We start from the raw sequence: 23,892 nt of genomic DNA, 5'->3' as shown, positions 1-23,892 counted from the left end.
TATTTAATTAATTTCAATTTCTACAAAACTAAAAAAAATTCATTCAATTATCTCAAAATAACACCCCATAAGTTCAACATAATTAAATAACAATTGAGATAATTAAATTCAAAATTATCGTAGTTTTTGGTGCATCATAGTTTGTTCTTTTTACTTACACAATAAGTTTAATCTACATAAAATAAATGAAAAACCAAGGTAAGAGTTTATGAGAAATAGACAATGATACACGATCATGTAGGATATGGTACACGATCATGTAGTTAGTATCAACACCTGCCACACGCGCACGTGTAATTTTTTTTCTAAATGATCATGATATGTGATCGTGTAGGAAATGATACACGATCGAATACCAAGATCTAAATGATCGTGTACCAAATCTAGACAATCTTGGTTCACGATCGTGTACCAAGATAATTTATATTTCGTACAAGTTCGTGTATCCAATATTGTTTAGATTTGGTACACAATCGTCTACCAAGATCTAAAAGATATTTATTCAAGATTGTGTGTTAAGATCTTTTATATTTGGTAAACGATCTTCAATCAAATAACACTTTGAAAAAAAATAATACAAGATTGATGATTGATTAAAAAATAATAATAATAGTAGAAGTAGTAGTATAACGAAAAGATTAATAATAATTGTAGAATAATGATCATGATATAAAATAAATATTTGCAGAAGAAGAAGAGACGGAAGAAGATGGAAATGAAGAAGAAAGAAGATGAAAATTTTCTACCGGTTCATGGTTTTTTATTGTGTTACACGGACCGTAAATATTTTGATGTTTTGTTATATTTATGGAAATCTACCTTTATTTTAGGTTAATTTTCATAAATATAACAAAACACCAAATATTTTTGGCCCGTGTAACAAAATAAAAAAAGTCTAGGAAGTCGGTAAAATATTTTCATAAATTCTAGATTTGTCTTTAATATTGTAGACAATTAGTCACTTCTTCTTTTTTGTAATTTATTTATCTTTTCTTCCAAATTTCTTCAGCTCCTCTTCCAAATTTTCTTTCTTCTATTTTTGTTCATTTTCTATTTTTTTCTTTCTTTCTTCATCTTCTATTTCTATCTTCCAACTCTTCTTTCAAAATATTAAGATCGTTTAAATATTATTTTACTATGATGTAAACGATAGTTTATCTAGTCAACACAATCATTGCGATTTGAAGCCATTTTTTCATAGTTTAAAAAGAACTACACGATCGTGTGAATATGATCTACACGATCATTGCGACCATTTTTTCATAGTTGATCTACACGATCGCTTGCCTAATCAACATGATCATTTAACATGGTTAATACGATCATTTAGACTTAATTAAAAAAAATTCTATCGTTTAAAAAGAACAACACGATCGTATGGATAAGATCAAAACTAAATGTGCATAGAGGGTTTTTTAGTTTTTGGAATTAAAGAAATTATGAAACTTTTATTTTAATTACAATTTCTTTTTAAATCTCATCAAATGTGTTTAAATTAAATTCATCTTTTAGATTTCTTTTTCTCACATAACATTGACGAAGTGAAAGTTACATTCATTCACAATTTATATTTCACCAAAGAGTATATGTCGCAACACTAATTATAAAATATTAAATAGAAAAAATACTTCATATACTCATATAATATATGAATCTTATTCAATGAATTTCATTTTCAATTTCTGAGTTATTGTAATGATATATTTATATTTAATTTAAACTTTTAAAAAACTCAAATAAAAGAATTTTGAGACAATAATATGTCCCATTCATCAATTAACTAATACACCTTTTCTTTTTCAGACAAACCCACCGTAATAAAATAAAATAAAAAATAGAAGTCTTTTAAAAAATATAATAAATCGGCAAAATATTTACACTCTATAAAACAATTTTGAAAACGAAAAAAGTCTACATACTCACAATGAAAAATACTAAAAATGCCTCAGTCAACATCCGATAAATCGGTCACACATGAGCACATAAAATTCTTCTTCTAAACAATCATGATACATGATCGTGTAGGAAATGATACGCAATCGAATCGGTAGTATCAACAATGATCGTGTAGTATTTTCTTAACGATTGAAATCATGTTTCAAATCTAAACAATCTTGTTGACCACGCTAAACGATTGTGTTAACTATGGTAAACGATCATTTAAATTATATCATCACAATCATGTAGTTCTTTTTAAACGATGGAAAATGACTTCAAATCTAAGCAATCATGTTAACCATGCTAAATGATCGTGTTGAGTACTAGGTAAGCGATCGTTTAGATTATATCCATATGATCGTGTAGTTCTTTATAAACAATGAAAAAATGGCTTCAAATTTAAATGATTGTATTGTAAAAGAATAAATTGTACAAAACGATAATAATAAACACAGTGCGGCTAAGAATATATGATCGTGTAGTAAAATAATGTTGATCACTTCACCATAGTTGTTGAATAAATGAAAATATAAAGGTGGAATATATGAACAAGTTGACCTTTCATTCATTTAAACAAATTTTAACTAAACTTCAACCATTCCAAAAGGATTTGAGATGCTAAAAGTTGTAACTATTATTTTTTAGAAAAAACAAAGATTGATTTTCCAAGCATTTGATAAAATACATAGCGAATGAGAGATACGAACCATATACCTCATATACCTCTCGATCGTTTTCATTAGACTTTTTGTTTTCTAACCGTCTTTTTCTCGTAAGAGGCAGTCTGAATTTTACATTTTAGAAAAAAGCTTTATAAATATAAATGTCTTATCTAATTTAAGATTAAATCATAGTTGAATTTGTATTATTTAACATTTTCATTTTAAAAAACTTTAAATTCAATTTATGAGCAATTAGAAGGATTTAAGCTCACAAATTCTCTCTCATTAACAATTCCCTATTCTTAAACATAAATTATAATAACCTCACCATATTTAAAGTTTGTTTTTATAAATATAACAAACTAACGATAAGGTAACAAAATGAAAAAAAATACATTAAATTAAAAGATCATTTTTTTAAAAATATTTCAAGTTTGTCTTCTTTTTCATCGTCTTTCTTCTCGACCTTTATATGATTTTTTCTCCTATTTTCATCGTCTTTTTCTCTTCTTCTTCTATAATTTTTTTCAAACTTTTTATTTGGTTCAAGATCGTATACCAAATATAAAAGATTTTTTAAAGATTTTTTTTTTCAAACTGTTATTTGGTTGTTTAGATATGTGACAAATATAAAACATGGTGAAAAGTCAAATATAAACCATCATGTAGCAAAGAATCTTAAAAAAGTCACCCAAATCTAAACGATCGTGTACCAAATATAATTGATCGTTTTTCAAAAAATCTTGAGAAAAAAAAATGGTTAAGATTTGACAACTCAAATTTAACCGAATGTAAACGATTGTGCACCAAACAATTATTATAAAAAAATCGTTTAGATTTAACGATCGTCTAGGAAAGAATAGTCAAATCTAAGCGATCATTTTTCAAATACTAAACGATCGTTTCCTAAATATATTACATACATTAGATGTCAATTAATTGACGCATTTTTGAAATTTTCCATCGTGAGCCTGTGGACTTCTTCCGTTTTCGAAATTGTTCTAAATATTTTCTCACTTTGTTATATTTGTTTAGAAGATGAATATTTAAATTAAAACATATGCGTAAATAATAAGTTAATGTGTATTTCAAATGTTACAAAACTTTATAATGTACCTCAAACTGTCCACTTTTCTTGTTAACCACTGCATATTTTATAGGTACCAAATATTTTAGAAGCATTCAACATTTTCCACCTTTCTCTATTCTCTAATGACACCAAGCAATTGTTGCCCCTTTATCCTATTTTCAATTATTACATCAATCAACACGTCTTTAAAAAGTATATGATTCTTAACAAATTTGGAACCTTTTAAAAAAGTGGATCGTAAAATTTAAAGTTATTCAAAAAGGAGCTGTGGAAACATATTCTAACATTGAAGTCTATCCTTGTTGACGAGAAAGTATTTGTTTGTTTGTTTTGTTACTATATGATATGTAGTATTTGGCACAAATATTTACAACTTAGTGCTTTTATATAAAATAATTAGCTTTGTTCCATTATTCTAATATTTTAAAAATCTAAGGAACCCAAATTCAAGTTGCCATGTATAATGAAACCATTTCAAGATTTGGGCAAAGTTTAAAGAAAAATCAATTATATTTCATTATCAAAAGAAATATGGAATTGACTCATAATAGGTATCTAAATGTTAACATGCATGATATTGGGTTTTCTTTATCAGCTACTACAAAAGTGTTTGAGTTTTTTTTGACAAAATATTAAAAGTGTAGTTGTCCTACATCGATTATTTTGTAGAAAGATAGGTGACTCCAAGTCTATAAAAGAAGCTAATCACATCCTTCGTTTATAAGTGTCTCGGTAAAAAGCACTTTAAACTTTAGTGTGCTAACTCTAATTAAATTTGGTTCGAGAGAGTTTTAGAAAATTATTATTTTTTTGTTAATTATTATTTTTTATTTTTTAAAATTTCTTTGTTATTTTTCTGTTTATTCTTATCGTAAAATTGGGAGGTTTAGTCCCAAGAAGTGGTATCAAATTTCATAGTTTCTTGAATTTCTGAGTATGGTATGTGGTTGTAGCATAGTCTAACCTTCCACATCACGGGCTGCAATATTTGTGAATTGTGTATTCTTGAAACATGCTGCAATGTTTGTGAATAGTGTTTACGTTAAACCTTATGAGTTTAGTAAAGTTTGATGGAATGATCAATTTTGGCTTGTTAAGCTTAGTTACACAAAGTCTTGAAGGGAAGACTAGAAGCTTAGTTACACAAAGTCTTGAAGGGAAGACTAGATAGTGGTAATGATGTTCCAGAAGAGTCAAGAAGTCCAGCATAAACGGTGAAGATTCGGAAGAAATGGATTTCAAAGTTCTAAGTGTGATCATGTTAAATTTGGATAAAGAGATGTTCTTGTACATGTGCATGGAATTTCGACAGCCAAAAAACTTTGGGAGATGCTTGAAATAATGTCTCAAGCAAAAAACAAAAAGCATGTCAAATCAGTTCTACTTAAAGAACAAGTTTCCCTGTTACTAATGGGTAGAAGGTACAAAAATCTCAGATCATCTGAGTGCTTCCAATGGGCATCATTATTGAGTTGGAGGTAGTAGGAGTGAATATAGAAGATGAAGATAAGTCACTCCAAACTTGTCTGGTCACTTCCTCTTTCTTATCGACATATGAAGCCAATTTTGATGTACAATAAAGAAACTTTAAATTTTGGTGAGGTTACTAATAAACTCCTATCAGAAGAAAAAAGACTAAAGAGTCAAAAGCATACTTCATAAGAGAATTTAATATTGGTAGCTAGAAAGTGGAAGAAGAAAGAGTTCGTACAAAAAATGGTTTGTTGGGAATGTGGACAATCTGGACATATGAGAAAGAACTATTCGAACAGAGCAGGTTTGTAAAAAAGTTTTAAGATTGATGCTAACGTTGTCTCTGTTGTCACAGAAAGTGACTTTGATAAAGTGTGGAAATGATCGTTATTATAGTCCTTTTTGTTAGAATAATGGGGTTAAAACGCTTAAGGAATGCTCAGAACGAATAACTTATGTTGTAAAGATATAAATACTTAGAAATATGGCTTACATAAATGTCGTTCCTGTTTTACGCGGTTATCATGTTTAAATGCAGGACAAGTAGGACAAAGCAAAAATGAGCAATTTGCACACGACATCTCACGCGAAGGCTATGTAATGGATTGTGTCTGACGATTAATAACTTCAGGTGAAGAACCTAAACATCACGCGAGAAAAGCTCATAAAAAGACAAGAATGGTAGTTTGAATGATGTGACTTCACAAGAGCAAATGACAACGCTGGCACACTCAGAGGAACATAGTTTTTCCATCGAAAAGCGGCCTATACAAGCACTTCATCCCTACCGAAAGAGGGGGGGGGGGGGGGGGAGACTGAATAGCCCTAGAGCTTGAATAGGCCAAAGAGAAAGAGAGACTCAAAATGGCCGGAGAAAGTTACAGAAAGAGAGAGTGCTTGAACGAAGATTAAAAAGTCGTGATAAAAGAAAAGATTATTTGTTGTTGATCTCCAAACTTGTAGTAATATTTTTCATTATTCCATCTTTCCATTTTTTTTTATTTCATTATAGTTTATATATTTCTCATATTGTACCGTGGTTAAACACTTATATTCTTTATACATAAAGTGCATGTTTATACCTTTCAATCCACCATTCTTAACTTCTCATCTATCTTTGTGTTATTAAATGGGAGGAGTTGTGATAAGTCTTGATAAGGAGTTCAACTTATAAACTCTATCATATTAGTTGAGCTATGTTTATCACTTGGCCAGTGTAAATCGTCATCTGCTTTAAAGGGTAAGTAGTAAGGATAAAACTGATACGTGCATGGAGGAGTTTGGTGACAAACTTTGCCTTAGCGAGGAAACTTCGAACATTTTGTATCCCGAAAGGTGAACAAGTGCGGACATGCATTGATAGGTTGTTGTTCTAAAATGAGAAGTCCTATAAGTATTATGAGTCACCTTCTCTAGGTATAACTTGTCTAAGCAAGCATAGTCATTTGTATCCCAACAAGCGAACAAGTGTGGCATTTAAACACTTCGAGAGAATGTCGCCTTAATCATTTGCAAATTATGCAATTATAGTGCGTTAAGGTTATCGCAACACCTAACCATCTAATAGTATGTAGAATTTCCTTCACCCGCCATTTGCATACAAGTTAATTCAACTCATCCTCCCTTAGCTTAAATTGCTCTCCATGCATGAGTTTCGAGCTGTAAATAAGTAGTTGTAGTTAGTGTACATTCTTTCAATTTAATTACTATAAAACCTAAACGATCAATGGAATCTAGAGCTAACATCTATAACAATTTCTTGTGTTCAACCCTGGATCACCCACGTAAACCTATTGTTCGCTTGCCCTTGGGCGAGCCGTAAAAAAACTTGTACTCAACGAGGTCTTAGAAACTATGCAATGAAGAAGCACATAGGAGCACTTCGAGTGCAATGATCATGACTCATGATTCATCGCCTAGAACCAAAGCATGATATATAGAGAGTTACGATAAGCGCATTAGGTGCGATGACCTGACTCGATGATGTATTGTAGTTGCATTACACACACGAAATTAATAAGTCCAAATTAGGGTTTAGGGTTCTTGTCTAATTCATTTTACCATCAATTGTCTTTTCTCCTTATTTGTGATTTTACCCTAAACCTTAGTAATTTTACCATCAATAGAAATATATACATCCATACACACATATTTGTATTTTAAAGCAAAGAAGATGTAAAAATATTTTGTGAAATCAAATCTTTGGAGCATTTAAAAAAATAGTAAAATGAATCAAAATAATAAAAATATATAAAAAAGTTTCAGATTCTATCGATGATAGATACTAAACAAATTTATAAGTTTCTATTAATGTTACCAATAATTTTATCATTTATAATTTTTTTTACTGAATGTTTATTTGAAAAAGATGCCAATAAATTAATATGGAAAAAATCCTATACAAAAACCTTTTTTGAGTATAAATAAAACTTTTAAAACCAACTAATATTAATTTTTAAAAAACTTTATTAATACAACTTTTAAAAATTATAGGTATTTTTCTTTATCGGAGTTTGCAAAAATAGCAAACCAATTGATGATAATAGAGAATATTTTTAAAATTACAAAGTAGCAAATTTAAAAGCAGATTATTATCTAATTACCGTCGTATTTGTCAAATATACAAATACAAAAAAAATAGATATTATGAGGCGTTTTTTGTAATTTATTTAATCTAATTTTATACAAAATACAAATTGAGAGCAAACTTGGATAATTGATTAGGCATCTAAATAAAGTTCACATGGGATACAGCAAAACTTGGGTGGAATCAAGCGCAGGAGATCGCGGTTTATAATTTTCAAAGTAGATGTGTCTGACAAAAAGTGTCAAAGCGGCGACATGCAGAGAAAGAATTTTCAATTTTCAATTTTCGATCGCGGTATTCATCAAACCTTCAAAAGGATTTTCCCCTTTTGATATTCTCCCAAAAATTCCCAATTTTCCCACGAAATTTGGGGATTAATTTTATTTTTAGATTATAATGAAACCAATCGCTTGGATTTTCCTGCCATTCGCCTTGGTTTTGATTCAATCTCTAGTCTCAGCAGCTTCTTCATCTTCTTCTTCCGGATCACAGTCTTCCGATGAAGCTTATGTTACCCTTTTGTATGGCGATGAATTTCTTTTGGGTGTTCGAGTTCTTGGGAAATCGATTCGCGACACTGGCTCCAACAAGGACATGGTGGCCTTGATTTCTGATGGGGTTTCTGAGTATGCTAAGAAGCTACTAGAGGTTACCTTCTACTTTGCTTTTTTGTTTCCAACAAATTCGAGCTATTACTACAACTTATCCACGAGTACTTCTCTTTGTTTTTTTTTCTTTTCTTCTGAAATTGTAGTCTTGAAGTTAAATTTGTTGGATACTTCGAATTCAACCTATATGTTGATTTATTCTGCAAGTGTGTGGATCCTTATGTAATTAGAGTAATTAGCGATCCTTTGAATGGAGATAAAGGGAGTTTTCTCGAGCACTTTCCCCCCACTGGCTGATAACTTAATGGAAATGGGAGTATCTGCGATGAAAAATAGTTTGATAGTAGAAGTCTGTGGTGAACGCCTACTTAGAACATTCTAATTTGAAGTGTAATCTAACGACCAAGTTGTTGTGGAGTTGACAGGTCTAACTTTGAAATTTGTTTAAGTGTGAACAAGGTATCCTAAACATTTACAAGTATCAAATTTAGAAGAATTTTGAAAGTGTTGAATTAAATCTCTCCTCCGTGATCTGTCCGATGTGAATAATGGATGTATGACGTCATTTTATCTGATTTTCTTTAAGAGTTCAGGTGTGCATGTCGTCCCTGCCCAGTCTCTTCCTGATCGGTGTGGGCATGTTAAGTAGAATCATACTAGAGGGGAGGAACATAATGTCCTTGAAGGTTACAAAGTTGGTAGGGATAGTTCGCAGTGAAAATTCATTTTTTAACTTGAATACATCCAATAAAAACCCTTAAAAAGGCATCGTTGAGGAGTTTCCTTGGTCCTCTCTTTTTGTTAGTTGCTCGGTTGTGGATGAGAGGTACAATTTTTTCTGGGAGAATAAGCAGTTGGGGGATAATCTTCTTTCCTCTTTGTTTCCTTGTTTATTCTAGTCATCCTTGTTGACAAACCACTTGGTAGTAGTTGTTTTGATTTCGGCTTAACTTACGTCCTATCGTTTATTGAGGTTACAACGTGCTTTGTTCAATGGGGAAACATCAAACATTGTCGACCCTTTTCCTTTGCTTTGGTAGTTTCACTATGATCTTGGGAGAAGATATATTCGTACTTGGAACTAATGACCACCCAACATAAAGATGTTAGTGCTATGATCATGGAGTTCCTCCTCAATTTGCCTTTTTGGGAGGAAAGATTGTTTTCTATAGTTTGCTGGGGTGGGCACAATCGTTTGAGTTTTGTGGGGCAATCATCTAGGTTTTCTTGGGTGAACGGGATAGGAGAGTGTCTAGGGATGTGGATAGGGATCCTTCTGATGTTTGGTCCTTTGTTTGTTTTTATTTATGTTTCTCTTTGGGCTTCGGTTTGGAAGGATTTTTGTAGTGCATTTTGTTGCATAGTTGATGCCCCTTCTTGCAGAGGGAGCTTCCCTTTTTTGTGGGCTTAGGTTTTTGTTTGCTCGTGTATCCTTTCATTTTTTTTCTCAATTGAGAGTTGTTTTCATTAAAAAAAAAAGGAAGAAAAAATATTTGTACTTGGAACCATTGTCCATAGGAAGGGTTCTCATGTAAGTTATTTTATCTTTCTGTAGTTAATCCTTCTCCTTTGAGTGGTTTAGTCCTTGCCTCATTGTGAAAGGTAAAAATTTAGACGAAGGTAAAAATTAAGCAAGGTAGCACCTTGGATAGGTGTCGAGGAGGGTGCCAAACTTAGTGGATTTATTATGCTGTATTCTTTACATGAGGACAATAGAGGATCTGATCACATCTTTTGGGGTTGTGTTTTTTTATATAAGAAACATTTCATTGATAAAATGAAATATGGGGAAACTCTAAGCACCTAAAGGTGATTACAAAAAAACATCAATTGGAAACTAAGACAGTCAAGCTAAAGTTCATAAAAGGGTGCCCAATTTTGCACCAATAAAAAGCTGTGGACAATAAATGTCAAAAAGAAATAAAAGAGGAAAAGGAGTTGTGAAAGGGACGCCTATTTTGATCGCCCTATAATATCCAAAAGTAAGCCTGAATACAAAATAATCTCCTTGCAACCAAAAACTTGAGCATGTCAAAATATTGTTGGAAAGAGCTGTAGGCCAACCAAAAACTTCCAAAATGAGATCCCAAGACATTTCTTCTAGGAATTCAAGTCACAATCATTCCAAGAGAAGATCCTGATTGGATAGCCTCGGAACCCTTCCTATTGTCTAAAGATGATGTTTTATCATAACAAATTGATGATTGAAGAGTTTGTAATTTCCTTTGAAGTTTATTTCGTTTGTTGTTGTCAGTGCAAGGCTTCTTAGCCTTTTTTAGGGGAAGAGAAGGGACAGCCATGACACATAAACCGTGTTGCAATAAAATAAAAGCCATATCACGAAGGCTGATTGGGTTGGCTGTAGATGAAGATGGAATGTCACCAGGTGATGGTTTTGTCAAAGGGATAGATTGTTGTATTGGACTGTGCAAATCAGTTGGGACTAGGGTAGGATAGTAAGTGGGAGATTTGATTCTTTGGGATTTCCCCCAAAACAGCTTCTTCCAACGTATGAGTGACAAAGTCGTCTTTTTGAGAGATGGGCTGGTAAGGTAGGCTTCCAAGTCAGAAAATGTTTGTGGCTGATTTTTAGGAGTTGCCATGTGTTTTGGTCCTTCCCGCAAGTTGGAAAAACCATTTTGAAAAGTAACCATTGCCATTGATGGCTGATTAAAAGAAGGTGAAGGGGATTTTGTGGGGCCCAAGAGGATATTATGAAAGGTCAATGCGGGTGTATGGGAGGGAAATGTGTCATGAGAAGAATTATTTTCCACCAGATTAGGAAAATCTGTTGAAAGTTCAAATGGCTGAGAATCAGGGGAATGTGAGTAAATTGGCTGGTTTAGTAAGGAAACAGTAGATGACTTTCCTTTTTTTCATGTGGATGCCCTAAATTCATAACTGTCGAATTAACTTCCATATGTGCTGCTGCCGGTTCTGTGGAGTCCTTCACCACCCCATTAGATTTCGCCGCCATTGTCCCAATTGGTTTGTGCTGTCGGAACGTTGACCCCACAAAATATTCACTATAATTTCTGATCCACCAAGCTTCTTTGGTAGAATTAGATGGGCGGGTATGAGACCATGATTGTTTGTATTAACCTTCAACCTAGCAGCTTATAGATTTAATCCTCTATCAGTTTGGTTGAAGCTTCCAATAAATCTCCACAATGGTTACCAATGAACTGGAAAATTTACTCATTCCATAAAATTGGTGGGAGGTCAAAAACATCAATCCAACCTCCATAAGATGCAGTTTGCTGGCAAAGATATGAAGAAATAAGAGATGCATCCAAGAAATGTAGGTTGAATTTCCGAATCGATTCCCAGTCCTCATGGTTGTATAAGAATTGAGCAACCGTAGTATCATAAACATGTATGAGGGTCTTGTTGTCAAGGAAGGGATTGATTGTGCACCGAGATGAGAATGTCGATTGTATAGCTTCACATATTTCTAGCCAAGAGTTGTTGGCGTTGTGGGGGGGGGGGAGCTTTGATCAGTTTTGTTGGGAATAGACTTGACCACTTCATTTTTTGATGGCTCGTTGGGTTGTGATTGTGCCGCCGCCTTGTAAGTTTTAGTTGGAGGTGGGGAGGGGGCAGTCATATAATCTGAGAGAAGGGAGTAAAAGAAGAACCATCCTTGTTCATTTTCCTCCGATGGAATAAAGAGTTTTGTCCGCCATCCAGAGTGGTATAGGAGTGTGAATTCAACAATGTATCCATTTTTGTTGTGTAGTTTTTCTAGCTAGAAGGTTGCTCCATTATCAATCCAAGAATTTTTTGAAGAACTTGTAGTTGAAGGGTTCATAGTATAATGTATGGAAGGAGGAACACAGCCAAGGAAGGGCTTTCCAAGAAATACAAATGGATTATGATGAAGTTTTCCCTTTCTCTAATAATTTCACAAGTTGGCCATTGCTAGGATCATCAAATTGTAAGGTGAAAAGTTTCCGGTTGATCGGATGAGGTGGTGGGACCGGCGTTGGTCATGGCGTAGAATTGCTTATGGAAAGTTTGGGGTGGAAGGGTTGGTGATTTTCCTTTTGGGATTGTGTTTTAGCTTACCTAGTTTAGAATTGGTCTAGGCTTGCCCAAGCAGGGTTGCAGAGAGGCTGCAAAGAGATGATGGAAGAGCACCTTCTCCATCCTCTCTTTTGCGAGAAGGGAAGTTTTTTTGTGGCAATCAACAGTGTGTTCCATTTTGTGGAGACTTTTGGGTGTGAGGAACAAGAGATCTCGAGTGAAGTTTTCTCCGTTTTTAGATTCTATGCACCCTTGTGGGCTTTACTTACAATTGTACTGTTACGTTAGGTGTTATTTTTCTTGATTGGAGGCCGTTTTTGGAGTTTTCGTCCCTTTTCGTGGGCTCTCATTTTGTATGTCTGTACTTTCTGTTTTAATCTTTTTATTGAAAGTAGAGAAAACACACACAACTTTACATGGAAACTCGAGTACTGGGAGAAAAACCACGATCTTTTTCTTCTGATTATTTTCTGATAATAAAAAAAGTACAAAAGGAGAATATTTATAGACAATACAAGCCTAATATAAAGAATAAAAAATTAGGGTAAAGAAAATCTTAACTACCCATGGGCTTCCATGACAACATTCTTCCATTCAGGACACTCTAAAGTAGTGTGAATATTTTTCGGTATTGTGGTAGAGTCAAAGTTGACAGTGAAAACTCTAAATTGTGGTGAGAGATTCTCGTATGACACATAATTACATATGGAGTGCTTTGTGCAGGACCTTGTACCTTTCTGCAATAGGAAGATCAAGAGATGGATCATACCTGCTACTATTTCCAGAATGGTTTGACTTAGTTTTGTTTTCAGTATGTTCAGCAACAACCTCGTTCTCAATAATCCTGTCCTCTTTGTCTATTATGGCCTCATCAATACTGCCCTACTCGCCCACATCTTTCAGAATAGTTGTCTCGAACCTGTCATTCTCACTTACTGTCGGTATGTGAGTTAGTTGAGTTCGTCTCAGAGCTGTCATTCTCACTCATTCTGTTATTACTATGTGAATTAATTGAATCAGTTATACCTTGATCTCTTACTGGTTCAGAATCCTGGACTGGAGTCGTCTGCACAACAGGGGACTCAACTTCCTTTTTGAGATTCTTCCTATAGTAGGTACTGTGAGGGCTAGGGTTAAGTAAGGTAACCATATTAGGATAAGAAGAAAGGGAAGCGTATAGTTAAACTCTTCACACACATTCTCCCCCTGAAGTAGGCTAACGAGACGATCTTCAATAAAAGTGACATCCATGGTAACAAAGTACTTACGTGAAGATGGATGGAAGCATTTATAGCCTCGTTGGTGCAGAGGATATCCAACAAACACGCAAGTTTGAGCCTTAGGAGTAAATTTAGTTTGGTTAGGACCATGGCTATAGACATAGGCAGTGCAACTGAACACCCGAAGGGGAACATCAGGGATGAGACGAGTGGAGGGATAGGATTCTTTGAGGCAATCTAACGGTGTCTGGAAGTGAAGGACACGGGAAGGCATGCAGTTGATGAGGTGAGCGGTAGTGAGAATGACATCACCCCAAAGATAGGAAAAACGAGAAGTGGACAACATAAGGAAACGAGCAACTTCCAAAAGGTGATGATTTTTTCGTTTGACCACCCCATTTTGTTGGGTGTAAGCACAGGAACTTTGGTGAACAATTCCTTTAGAGGATAAGAACTCATTAAGAGAGTGGTTTTGAAACTCACGACCGTTATCACTTTGCAGGATTGCAATCTTTATATTGAATTGCGTTTTTATGGTGTGATAGAAGCTCCAAAATATGGAGGTAACTTTGAATTTGTCAGAGATCAAGAAAACCCAAATAAGACGAGTATGGTCATCAATAAAGGTCACAAACCATCGTTTTCCAGAGGAGGTAGACCTTGGATGGTCCCCAAACATCACTATGGACAAGAGTAAAAGGTCGGGTTGGCTTATAAGGTTGCAAAGGGAACAAAACTCGGTGCTGTTTAGCTTGTGTTCATACATCACAAGATAAGGAAGAGACATCAACTTTGGAAAAAAGATGAGGAAAAAGGTATTTCATATATTTAAAGTTGGGATAGCCTTAACGAAAATGCCACAACATAAGGTCTTTTTCAGAAGTGGTAAAGTAGGAAGATAAAAGACTGGTCCTAGAAATACTACTAGAGGGGACATCATCATCAAGCAAGTAAAGACCCCTATTGTATCGGGTAGGTAGTGTCAATCATCCTCCCCGAGCTTAAGTCCTGAAAAGAAACAGAATCAGGTAAGAATGTTGCTTTGTAGTTTAGTTCACGAGTAATTTTGCTAATCAACAGAAGATTATATGAAATTCGTGGCACATGCAACACATTGTGTAATGAGAACTCGTCAAAAAGAGAAATCTACCCTTTCCCAGCAATGGGAGCCAATGAGTCATCAACAATTCTTATCTTCTCATTCCCAACACACGGAATGTAGGACGCAAAGTGTTCAGAGTAACCGGTTAAATGATTTGTGGCACCAGAGTCCAGGATCCAAGGATTCTTACCATCAATACTAATGAGAAGGGCTGATGTATAGCTGCTGGAAAATAGCTCCAAGTGTGGTTGGACTAGCATTCTCACTCACATAGGAAGAAGATAGGGTAGGGAACGAGGTTACCAAATTCTCAGAATACATCGATACAGGAGTGTGAATATCGTTCCTACGTAGCCTCAGTTGTTGCAATCTGTTGTTGAAGCCCTTCCAGTTGTTACTGAGTTATTCCCGATGAGGAAGCTTGTACGATACGGTTGGAATGTGCTGAAAATTCACCAACCTCAAATGTTGAGTGGATTTGAGGATTCTTATCATCATGCTAATAACTAAGGTTATTGGGTGGTAGGGCATACAGACTTGACCGCAGAAGCGGTGATCACTGGTCAGAATTAGGTGGCAGAACACGAATCGACACGTGGGGAACACTACAAGCAGCAGATGAAGACGAGGGTGGCACGGTTAGATTGGTCGGCGGCGTTTGAATAGGATGGGCCGGCGCATGGAGGTGCATGGGCAATTTCTGGCGGGGCGAACGATGAGAAGATCTGTTGAATTATGTTTTCCGGCATTTTTGAAGGTGGTGGAGCCATTCATCCATGGCAGCATTGATCTGAGCATCGACGGCGGCACTAAAACTGGCGGCTGTCTCCACTGTGTGATTTCCATCACTGATTTTGTTGTTTAGGGTTTGTTCAATGTTTCGCTCTGATACCATATTGAAAGTAGGGACAAAGCACACACAACTTTATGTGGAAACTAGAGTACCGGGAGCAAAACCACGATATTTTTTTTATTTTTTTCTGATAATAAAAAAAGTACAAAAGGGGAATATTTATAGGGGATACGAGCCTAATAAAAAGAATAAAGAATTAGGGTAAAGAAAATCTGAACTATCCCCAGGCTTTCATCGAGGCCCAAGCCCACTATTTCTAACACTTTTTCTTAATAGAAGTTATGTTATTGATCAAGGAGAATAAAGATTGTGTGCCTGCATGCATGTGTTTCTGTATACTACATTACAATGATTTCTTTCCTGTTATAACATGTTTTACTGCTGAAAATAATTGTGCAGGCTGATGGATGGATAGTGGAGAAGATTAGTTTATTGGCAAATCCTAATCAAGTTCGTCCATCAAGATTTTGGGGTGTCTATACAAAGCTGAAAATATTTAACATGACTGACTATAAAAAAGGTAAACTTTGTGATCTTAATGTGCAGATCATACAAAACATGGTTTTATAGTGTTCTTGTTGATAAAACTTTGGTAAGGAAAGCTAAAATGTGGCGATTTTTGGCTGGATAAATCATTGTTCTTGTGTGTTAGCTACCTTTCAAAAGCAGTGTCCTGATGCTCTTTGTTTAATCTGTACTAAACTACTCTGCAGTGGTATATCTAGACGCAGATACAATTGTGGTAAAAAATATAGAAGATCTTTTCAAATGTAGCAAATTTTGTGCCAACTTGAAGCATTCTGAAAGACTGAATTCTGGTGTTATGGTTGTGGAACCGTCTGAAACTATTTTCAACGACATGATGAGTAAAGTTAATACTTTGCCCTCATACACAGGAGGTAGTTGATCCTCTTCGTAAATTTTGTTAATACTTTATGCTTCCTTTTATGGGTGATTATTAAATTTGCTGTTACATTGGAGAAGCATTCTAAATAGATTTATCTATTTATACTATTCGAGAAGGAAAAAGGAAAAAAAAACGAAAAATTAAATTATGATTTTGGTTGGGTAACTGGATGATGTAGAAGTCTCAAACTTTGATGAACACTTTTGTTTCGATTTACCAGGGGATCAAGGCTTTTTGAATTCATACTATTCGAATTTTCCCAATGCACATGTTTTTGAGCCAAACTTACCACAAGAAGTGCTTCGCTCTAGACCAACACCAGAAATGGAACGACTTTCTACTCTTTATAATGCGGATGTTGGTCTTTACATGCTTGCTAACAAGGTATGTCTACCGACTATTTAAGTAGTTGTTTTGCTTCATTGTTTACATTGCTCATTTTCCTTTTCAATTTTATTTAAGAGCTCTAAGTTTAGACCCTCATCCCATTAGTTAATGTAGTTGGTAATACTTACTTTAAAGTTATTTCAATAGTGTTCCTTTATCCCTTTCTTTATTGACTTCCACTTGCTATAGTTACCGTACTGTGACATCCAAACGAAGCATATAAGTCTAAATAACAAAATTATGAGGGTATAGGTTATGTCAAGGACCAAACAATTTTATACAATATTTAAATGTCTTTGATTATTGCTGCTGGTTAACCAACTAGCAAAAGGCTCCTATTGTAGACTTTGATTCCTACCACTTAAAGATGGGACGTGGGCTTTTAAATATAGATCTAAAAGAGTTGGAGATGTCCTAATGGCATCCCTAACAAACCTTCTTTCTGAAGTAGAGCTAAAGAAAGAAGTGGATAGATGGCTTGGGCTCCTCGGCCCCTTTTGCAACGTGCCATCAAAACTCTTACCACTTTTTGATTAGTGACTTCAGGAAACAAAAGGACCTCCACTGTTTCTTAAAATGTGGATAGAAAGCCTCCCTAAGAAGTAGATTGATTACAAAGAAGGATACCTTGTCATTGTTCATACCCAAGTTGGTCTGTTTATATTAAAGTCATTCAGATAACTAAAATCACATTCTCATCGGTGTTTTGCACCGACGCTTTTACACATTTATTTTAGGGCTTTCTAAAGGAAACTTTGGGTTGAATCTTCACCTTCCTGCCAAAAGCTCAAGATTTGTTTATGTGTTTACTGCGGGATACCCTTTCAAAGAAGAAAATGGGGTCCTTTGGCACTATATCATCAAGCTTTCTTCTACCTTCAGATCTTCGTGTGCACTTTTTATCTTTCATTCCTTTGCCTAACAGAATTGCCCTCTACAAAGAGGATCTCTTGGAAATTTCTTTGGTCAGATATCAACATGGCATTTGCCTCATTAAATAGGATACATCTCTGAATTTATATGTTCAATTTGTATCTTTGCATTTTAAACTTTGTATTTGAACAATAGTCTCTTTTCATTATATCAATGAAAATTTTGTTTCCATTTGAAAAGAAAAAGGATATTCTGGAGTGTCCTAAAACAACATAACAAAGCCCTCCTTGCAAAGGAGAAGGATGAAAAGGAAGCTCTACGGATGAAAGTGATACTGCCGAACTGTTTGACCCCCAAGTTTTGAATCATAGGACATGGTCAAGTGGGCCTTATAGATTGGGCAAGGAGTGCACTCGAGGCTGACATGAGGTTAGCCCAGAAACATGCCCAATGTATCGAGGCATGTGGAAAGATGCATGACAAGTTAATAGGAGTTTAGTGTGACATAGGGCATGGTGTGCTAAGAGACGCATGGTACTTGATGTGCAGATGGCACACGTGAGAGTGCCAAGTGTGTGCTCATAGGCCCGCAACACAATCAGGCATGTGTACCACAAACGCACAAACCACACAAGCGTTTGAGGCACACATACAGTGCATAGGCAACATCAAGTGAATGCGTGGTTCAAATGGGAGATGGATGTCGGAGCGATAAGGCAAGAGATGCAAAGAACCAGCATTGGAAAAAATGGTGGAAAAAATGTCGCTATCTTAGTGGAGATGTTATGAGGATCGAATGAAGCGACAAACATTTTGGAAGTTACGGGGATAGGCAAGGGAAAGAGGAAGTTAAGAACAGTGGATGAGCCAGAGACAGGGGAAGGAATGGAAGAGGGTGAGTCGTCCTAGCTTTGAAAACCTATAACGAGGCAGGATCAGATCAAGTTTAAAAAACTAAAATGCCGGTGTTCAATGGGGAAGATCCAGATGGGTGGTCCTATAGGGTAGAACACTACTTTCAACTACACCTATTGAACGAACAAGAGAAGTTGAAGATTGCAGTTGTGAGTTTGAAGGGAAGGGGGTTGGGTTGGTTTTGATGGGTTGAGAACTGCCGAAAATTTAAATCCTAGCGAGAGTTGAAACAGCGAATGTACAATTGTTTTCATTGTCGACTAAGGAAAGCGGTGTGTGTTTTTTGGAGTGTATTTTGGAGCCGGAGAAGGTAACCCAGGTGAGGTGGAATGCGGCAGAAGGCAACTGGGAGTGTTTAGTCTCTTGGAAGAACAAAGCCACACCATGAAGCTACTTGGGAGGCATACGCTGTTCTCAGAACTCAGTTCCCAGATTTCCACGTTGAGGACAAGGTGTCTCTTCTTCATGGGATATTCCAAGGCCTCCCATTAGTGCAAAGTATATAAGAGGAAGCGTAAAAATGAGTTTTCAACCAAGACAAAAGGGTAGCTGGGGTGGTCCTTTGTTTAGACAGGGCTGGGGGTATGTTAAGTATATATTTGAGTGTTTTATGCTAGGGTTAGTGATCTTGATTGATATGTTGTTTTGTGGATGAACAATAGTTCATTGTGGAGAGTACAGCCCTCTTATTAGGCAGAGTTCTTAAGTGTAACCTTTTGAGCTGGAATACTATCAATATATTTTCTCCTATTACTTTTCTTTGTGTGTACTGTGCCATTCTTCCTTGTAGGAGTTTGTGAATCCTTGCACCCACCATTAACTATAATAACCAACTCATCGCCTAAACACCGCCTCAGTTCCTAATTCCTACGCAAGTGTGAACTTTGGTGATTTTAAAATTTCTTAGGGCTTGTTTGGTAGAGAATCCAAATTCTGTTTTTTGTTTTTAGACTCACTGAGTTCAGCAGATATACGTTTGATAGACAACCGAGATTTTGTTGTTGAAAACTATTCTCGGATTTTGTGATTCACACAATACAAATTTTGAAAACAATATTTTTGCATTTTGGACTTCTTTCCACTTTATTTGTGTTCAATGGACAATTATTCAAGATAGAAGGGAAAGATCCTATGTCTAAACCTGATTAGGATTCGTGGTAGTCTAATTGGGCTTGAGCACAACTCTTGTACTTTAACTGATAAGGAACATTAAACAAGATGTCCAATCTTTTTTCACTGCGATTATTGTCTTGTGCCTCATGGTGTAAATTAAGTGCTCTCTTTTGTACTTATAGTTTTCCTACTCTAATAACCAAGTAGAAGGGCTTTTTTTTATAATTTCTTTTTATAATTCCGAAGATAGAATCTTGTTCATTTATGATTTCATTTTATCAATATCGTGTGCACACACACACACACACATGCATACATACTTAGTCTTGAGGTTTAATTTACGAATACTTGCCATGGGAATAATTTGTACCTTTTATTCTTGCTTTCCGTGGACTATTAATGAAGAGTGTCATCCTGTTTGGGATATTGTTAATTGAGGCTTTTCTTTTATGCATTCATTTTCAACCATTAGGCTAGACCTTAAAACTCCCTCATTATATTTTTACATGACATATATTTAGGAAAATTCTCGCTACATTTTTATTTCAGTCTGAAAGAACTGCACTCTTAATATGGCCATATTTATGTTTGTGCTTTGAAGTAGAACTCCTTGGATTGAGAAAGTGCTTTTATTTTTCCTCTCGATCTATATCAGTTCCTGCAATCTTATTTGAGCGATGTATATTTTTGCAGTGGATGGTCGATGAGAGTGAACTCCGGGTTATCCACTATACACTGGGCCCCCTCAAACCTTGGGACTGGTGGACATCTTGGCTTTTAAAACCTGTTGATATCTGGCAGGTCTTTCTCTCAATTTTACTTTATGGGTTCTTTTATTTCTATGCTGCTTATGTTACACGTATGGTTCATCATTTGTCAATAGTGTTGCACATCTGGAAGCATACACTAAATTATTGTTTCCATGTTAACAGTGCACGAGTCCAGCAGCTGAGTTTGACTACTGTTATAGTTGTATCTGTTTGTGCATTTTTGTCTGGTTTAGGAGTAGTATTTTGTACCACTTGTAAGTTGTAACCTTTTTCTTTTGTTTGAGCTGATTGCAGAATGTCAGGGAAAGATTACAAGACTCCCTTCCTGGAACTGGTGGGGGTAGAAACCCTAATGATGATCTTATTGTCAAAATTCTTGTTCTTCTTCCTCTTGTTGCATTAATCTTTTGTTCTTATCAATCTTGTCTTCAGGTAAGGAACATGGTAAATTATCTTCAAATAATTTTTGCAAGGATAGGACTAGTCATGATCTAAATATGCTCTTCTACTTCTCAGACACGGTGGTACTCTAATACATCATGGAGAAGCTTGATATGCGATCAAGCCAGGCATCTATACTACAAAATAAAGTCTGTTGGAACAATTAATTATACTGGTCTTTCTACACTAAACGCTGTTAATTTGAACCATCAGGCATGTTTCCTCTTTGTCCTCTTAGTTTCTATTTAAGTAAGCATGTTACAATCATACTAAACATATTAAAGTCTAGAATAATATGCCTCTTTTATTTCATCTAATTGAAGTTTATATCTTGTTTTGATTATAAGTTCCTGTGATATGATGTGCAGTCGAAGATACCTGTTTTTTTGGGTGGAATATCAATCTTCGTCTGTTTTCTTGCTGCTGTAATTTCCCTTGCTCTTGCATTTGCGATTGTGCCAAGGCAAGTGATGCCATGGACTGGCTTGCTGTTGATGTATGAGTGGATATTCACAATTTTCATTCTATTATTTGGAAGTTATCTCCATTTTATTTTCAAATGGGGTAAATCAATGGCGACCCAAGCAGGATCCTTCTCTGATTCTGAGTCGTTTGATTATTCTTCTAAAGGTTTGCTTTAATATTATGCTGCACCCCAATTTCTAATGTGTAGTAGTGCAACCAACTGAATATTGTTGATTCGTAATTTCTGAGATGTGTTTCTTTCTCTTGTATATTAGATCATCAGTGGCAGGCATCAAGCAGTGACGTTACCGCATGGTTTTATGGTCTAGGGATGGCATTCTTGGCTGTTATTGCTCCAACTTTGCCTTGTATTTTGGGTGTCAGTGCTCTGTTTTTGAGGTAATTTATTTGTGTGCTTTATCGTCACAAACAGTAACAATGTTCAGAATCAGCTGGCTTTGTTTGAAAATTTGACTCATAAAGTTTCCTTGTCGTATCATAGGTTTGCATTTTCTTGTAACGTAGAACAAACTTGGATAAGAGTATTAAAAATATGCGTTCCATGAATGTTTTTCTAGTTTCTGAAGTTTAGAAAATTCCTAAGCTTCATTAAATAACGTGACACTAAACTTGATTTTTTTTTCTTGACTAATCTATTCAAGATATTTTTCTTAATTGGAGTGTTTTTGTTTTTTTATGTAACCATGTATTCACTAGTTTTATCAAGCGGATCATGTGTCAACCGAATTGACATAAGCATAAGCTTCTTTCAAGTTTCGTTGTATTTTTGCTCATTTGCTTACTTTATTTTGAGCATTAGTTTCTTTCTGTTACATCAATGAAAGTTCTATTTCTGTTTTAAAAAATAAAGAATAATAGGACACTTAACTTTCCATTTTGTGTTTATACCATTATAATATACCACGTTGACCCTAAACTTTGAATTGTGTTTCATGTGTTTACTAGACTACTTTATTTATAGATGTTTTCTGGTGATTTGCCTTATTAGCTGTTGATATTTATGGTGATGGTACTCAAGAGTTTGTCTGTGGATCTTTGCTTTATGAAAAGGATGTATTATTTATTTATTTACACATCGAAAACAACAAAACCTTATTTCATGTACATGTGTTTTTGTGTGTGACAGGTTAGGTTTGATGGTTGTAGGGGGTCTAATTTTGGCATCATTTATGACATATGCTGCTGAACATCTTGCAATTAGATCATTCTTGAGAGGTCTTGAAAACAAAGATGGTGCAAGAGGCAGCAGGAGTGTATGTCTCTTCTGTTGATCATTTGGTAAAAAGTAGGAGAGAAGTGTAAAATAGCTGATTTTCATGTACTAACTTCGAGGTCTCATTCATTGTACAATACTGATTACTACAACTTCAAGTTTGATTTCCCCTCTTTTTTGATCTTGAGAGCATTCTTTTTTTTCTTATTTCTTTTTGTATTTTCAAGTAAATTATCTAATTTAAATCTATTGATGTTTTTATAAGTCTTTATTGACCAGAGAAATTTACAAATCCATGTATATTTTCAGGGCTATCACTACAATTTGTCAAATTTCATCTTTTCTTTTCGTGCATTTCTGTACCTTGTTGATTGTTATTTTAACCCTTTTCTTGTTCTTCATGATAATTATATCATATATATATATAAAACTAACTATGTGACGAGAAAGTAAGTGGCCGTGAGTATTTAATGTGTATTTTAAGGTGAAGTTTTCAAGTTTGCATGAAGAGTTGCACCCCTTCAAGCTTGAAGACCACTGAGGAGACAGCCTATATGAATTTTCATATTCATGTACATTCTTAATGAATTGTACCAATTTGATTTTTTGTATTCACATTCACAAAGATTCATGTTTGGAGTTGGTTTTCCTTGAACTTAGACTACATAGATGGAACTCTTTTGATGGTAACTTTATAAATAGTATAATAGTGTTGTTTTTTTCGCATTCTTGTAATTGAGAGTTTGAAATCATGAAGTTAAGAATAAGTTATTCTTTAGTTTTGATATTTAATCAATTTTTTCAAGTAAATATGTTTAATTTTTGGTAATTAATTTGTTAATAGGGTTATTATTATTATTATGAGTTTACCTAAAGAAAGAGTAGTTTGTTTGCACGGACATGAATTCAATTATATGTGCAATATATAATGCCTACCATGTTTAACTACATTCGAATTCATGTAGTAGCACCCAAAAGAACAAAAGTCATAAAGTAAGAGACAATATAAACATTCTAATATGATTGATTACTCTTAAGAGTTGTTAAGGTAAGATCCAAGTTCCTATTGCGGCTCAACCAACAACAAAAGAAAACGTGTAGAAAAATAGATACCTAGAAATTGTAACCTCTTAAGTAGAATAACTAGCATATAAAATAGGAAGAAAACATGTAGAAAAATAGATAAATTGATTAGATTGGGCATCCTGATTACAAAAGAAATTTATCT

At 34.8% G+C, this 23,892-nt stretch overlaps 1 protein-coding gene across 1 annotated transcript; it reads left to right on the top strand.

The window, feature by feature from the left end:
* Positions 1-7,972: 7,972 nt before the first annotated feature.
* Positions 7,973-22,978, top strand: LOC101204578 (inositol phosphorylceramide glucuronosyltransferase 1). Its single transcript, XM_004152762.3, has 10 exons — positions 7,973-8,398; positions 15,959-16,079; positions 16,273-16,458; positions 16,687-16,850; positions 20,448-20,555; positions 20,819-20,956; positions 21,041-21,178; positions 21,334-21,595; positions 21,706-21,829; positions 22,578-22,978. Exons 1-10 carry the CDS (start codon positions 8,147-8,149, stop codon positions 22,720-22,722), a joined length of 1,638 nt encoding a protein of 545 aa, XP_004152810.1. The 5' UTR covers positions 7,973-8,146; the 3' UTR covers positions 22,723-22,978.
* Positions 22,979-23,892: the final 914 nt, after the last annotated feature.

This window comes from Cucumis sativus, chromosome 2, assembly GCF_000004075.3.
Source record: "Cucumis sativus cultivar 9930 chromosome 2, Cucumber_9930_V3, whole genome shotgun sequence".
Classification (NCBI taxonomy): Eukaryota; Viridiplantae; Streptophyta; class Magnoliopsida; order Cucurbitales; family Cucurbitaceae; genus Cucumis; species Cucumis sativus.
Note: the sequence above shows the minus strand (reverse complement) of the source record. Positions and strands in the feature narration are given on the sequence as shown.

Excerpts from the sequence above, each read along its gene's own strand:
- LOC101204578 (XM_004152762.3), top strand. The coding sequence starts at position 8,147 with ATGAAACCAATCGCTTGGATTTTCCTGCCATTCGCCTTGGTTTTGATT. Across the intron at positions 8,399-15,958 it reads ATGCTAAGAAGCTACTAGAG|GCTGATGGATGGATAGTGGA; the intron begins GTTACCTTCTAC and ends ATAATTGTGCAG. Across the intron at positions 20,957-21,040 it reads CTTATCAATCTTGTCTTCAG|ACACGGTGGTACTCTAATAC; the intron begins GTAAGGAACATG and ends TCTACTTCTCAG.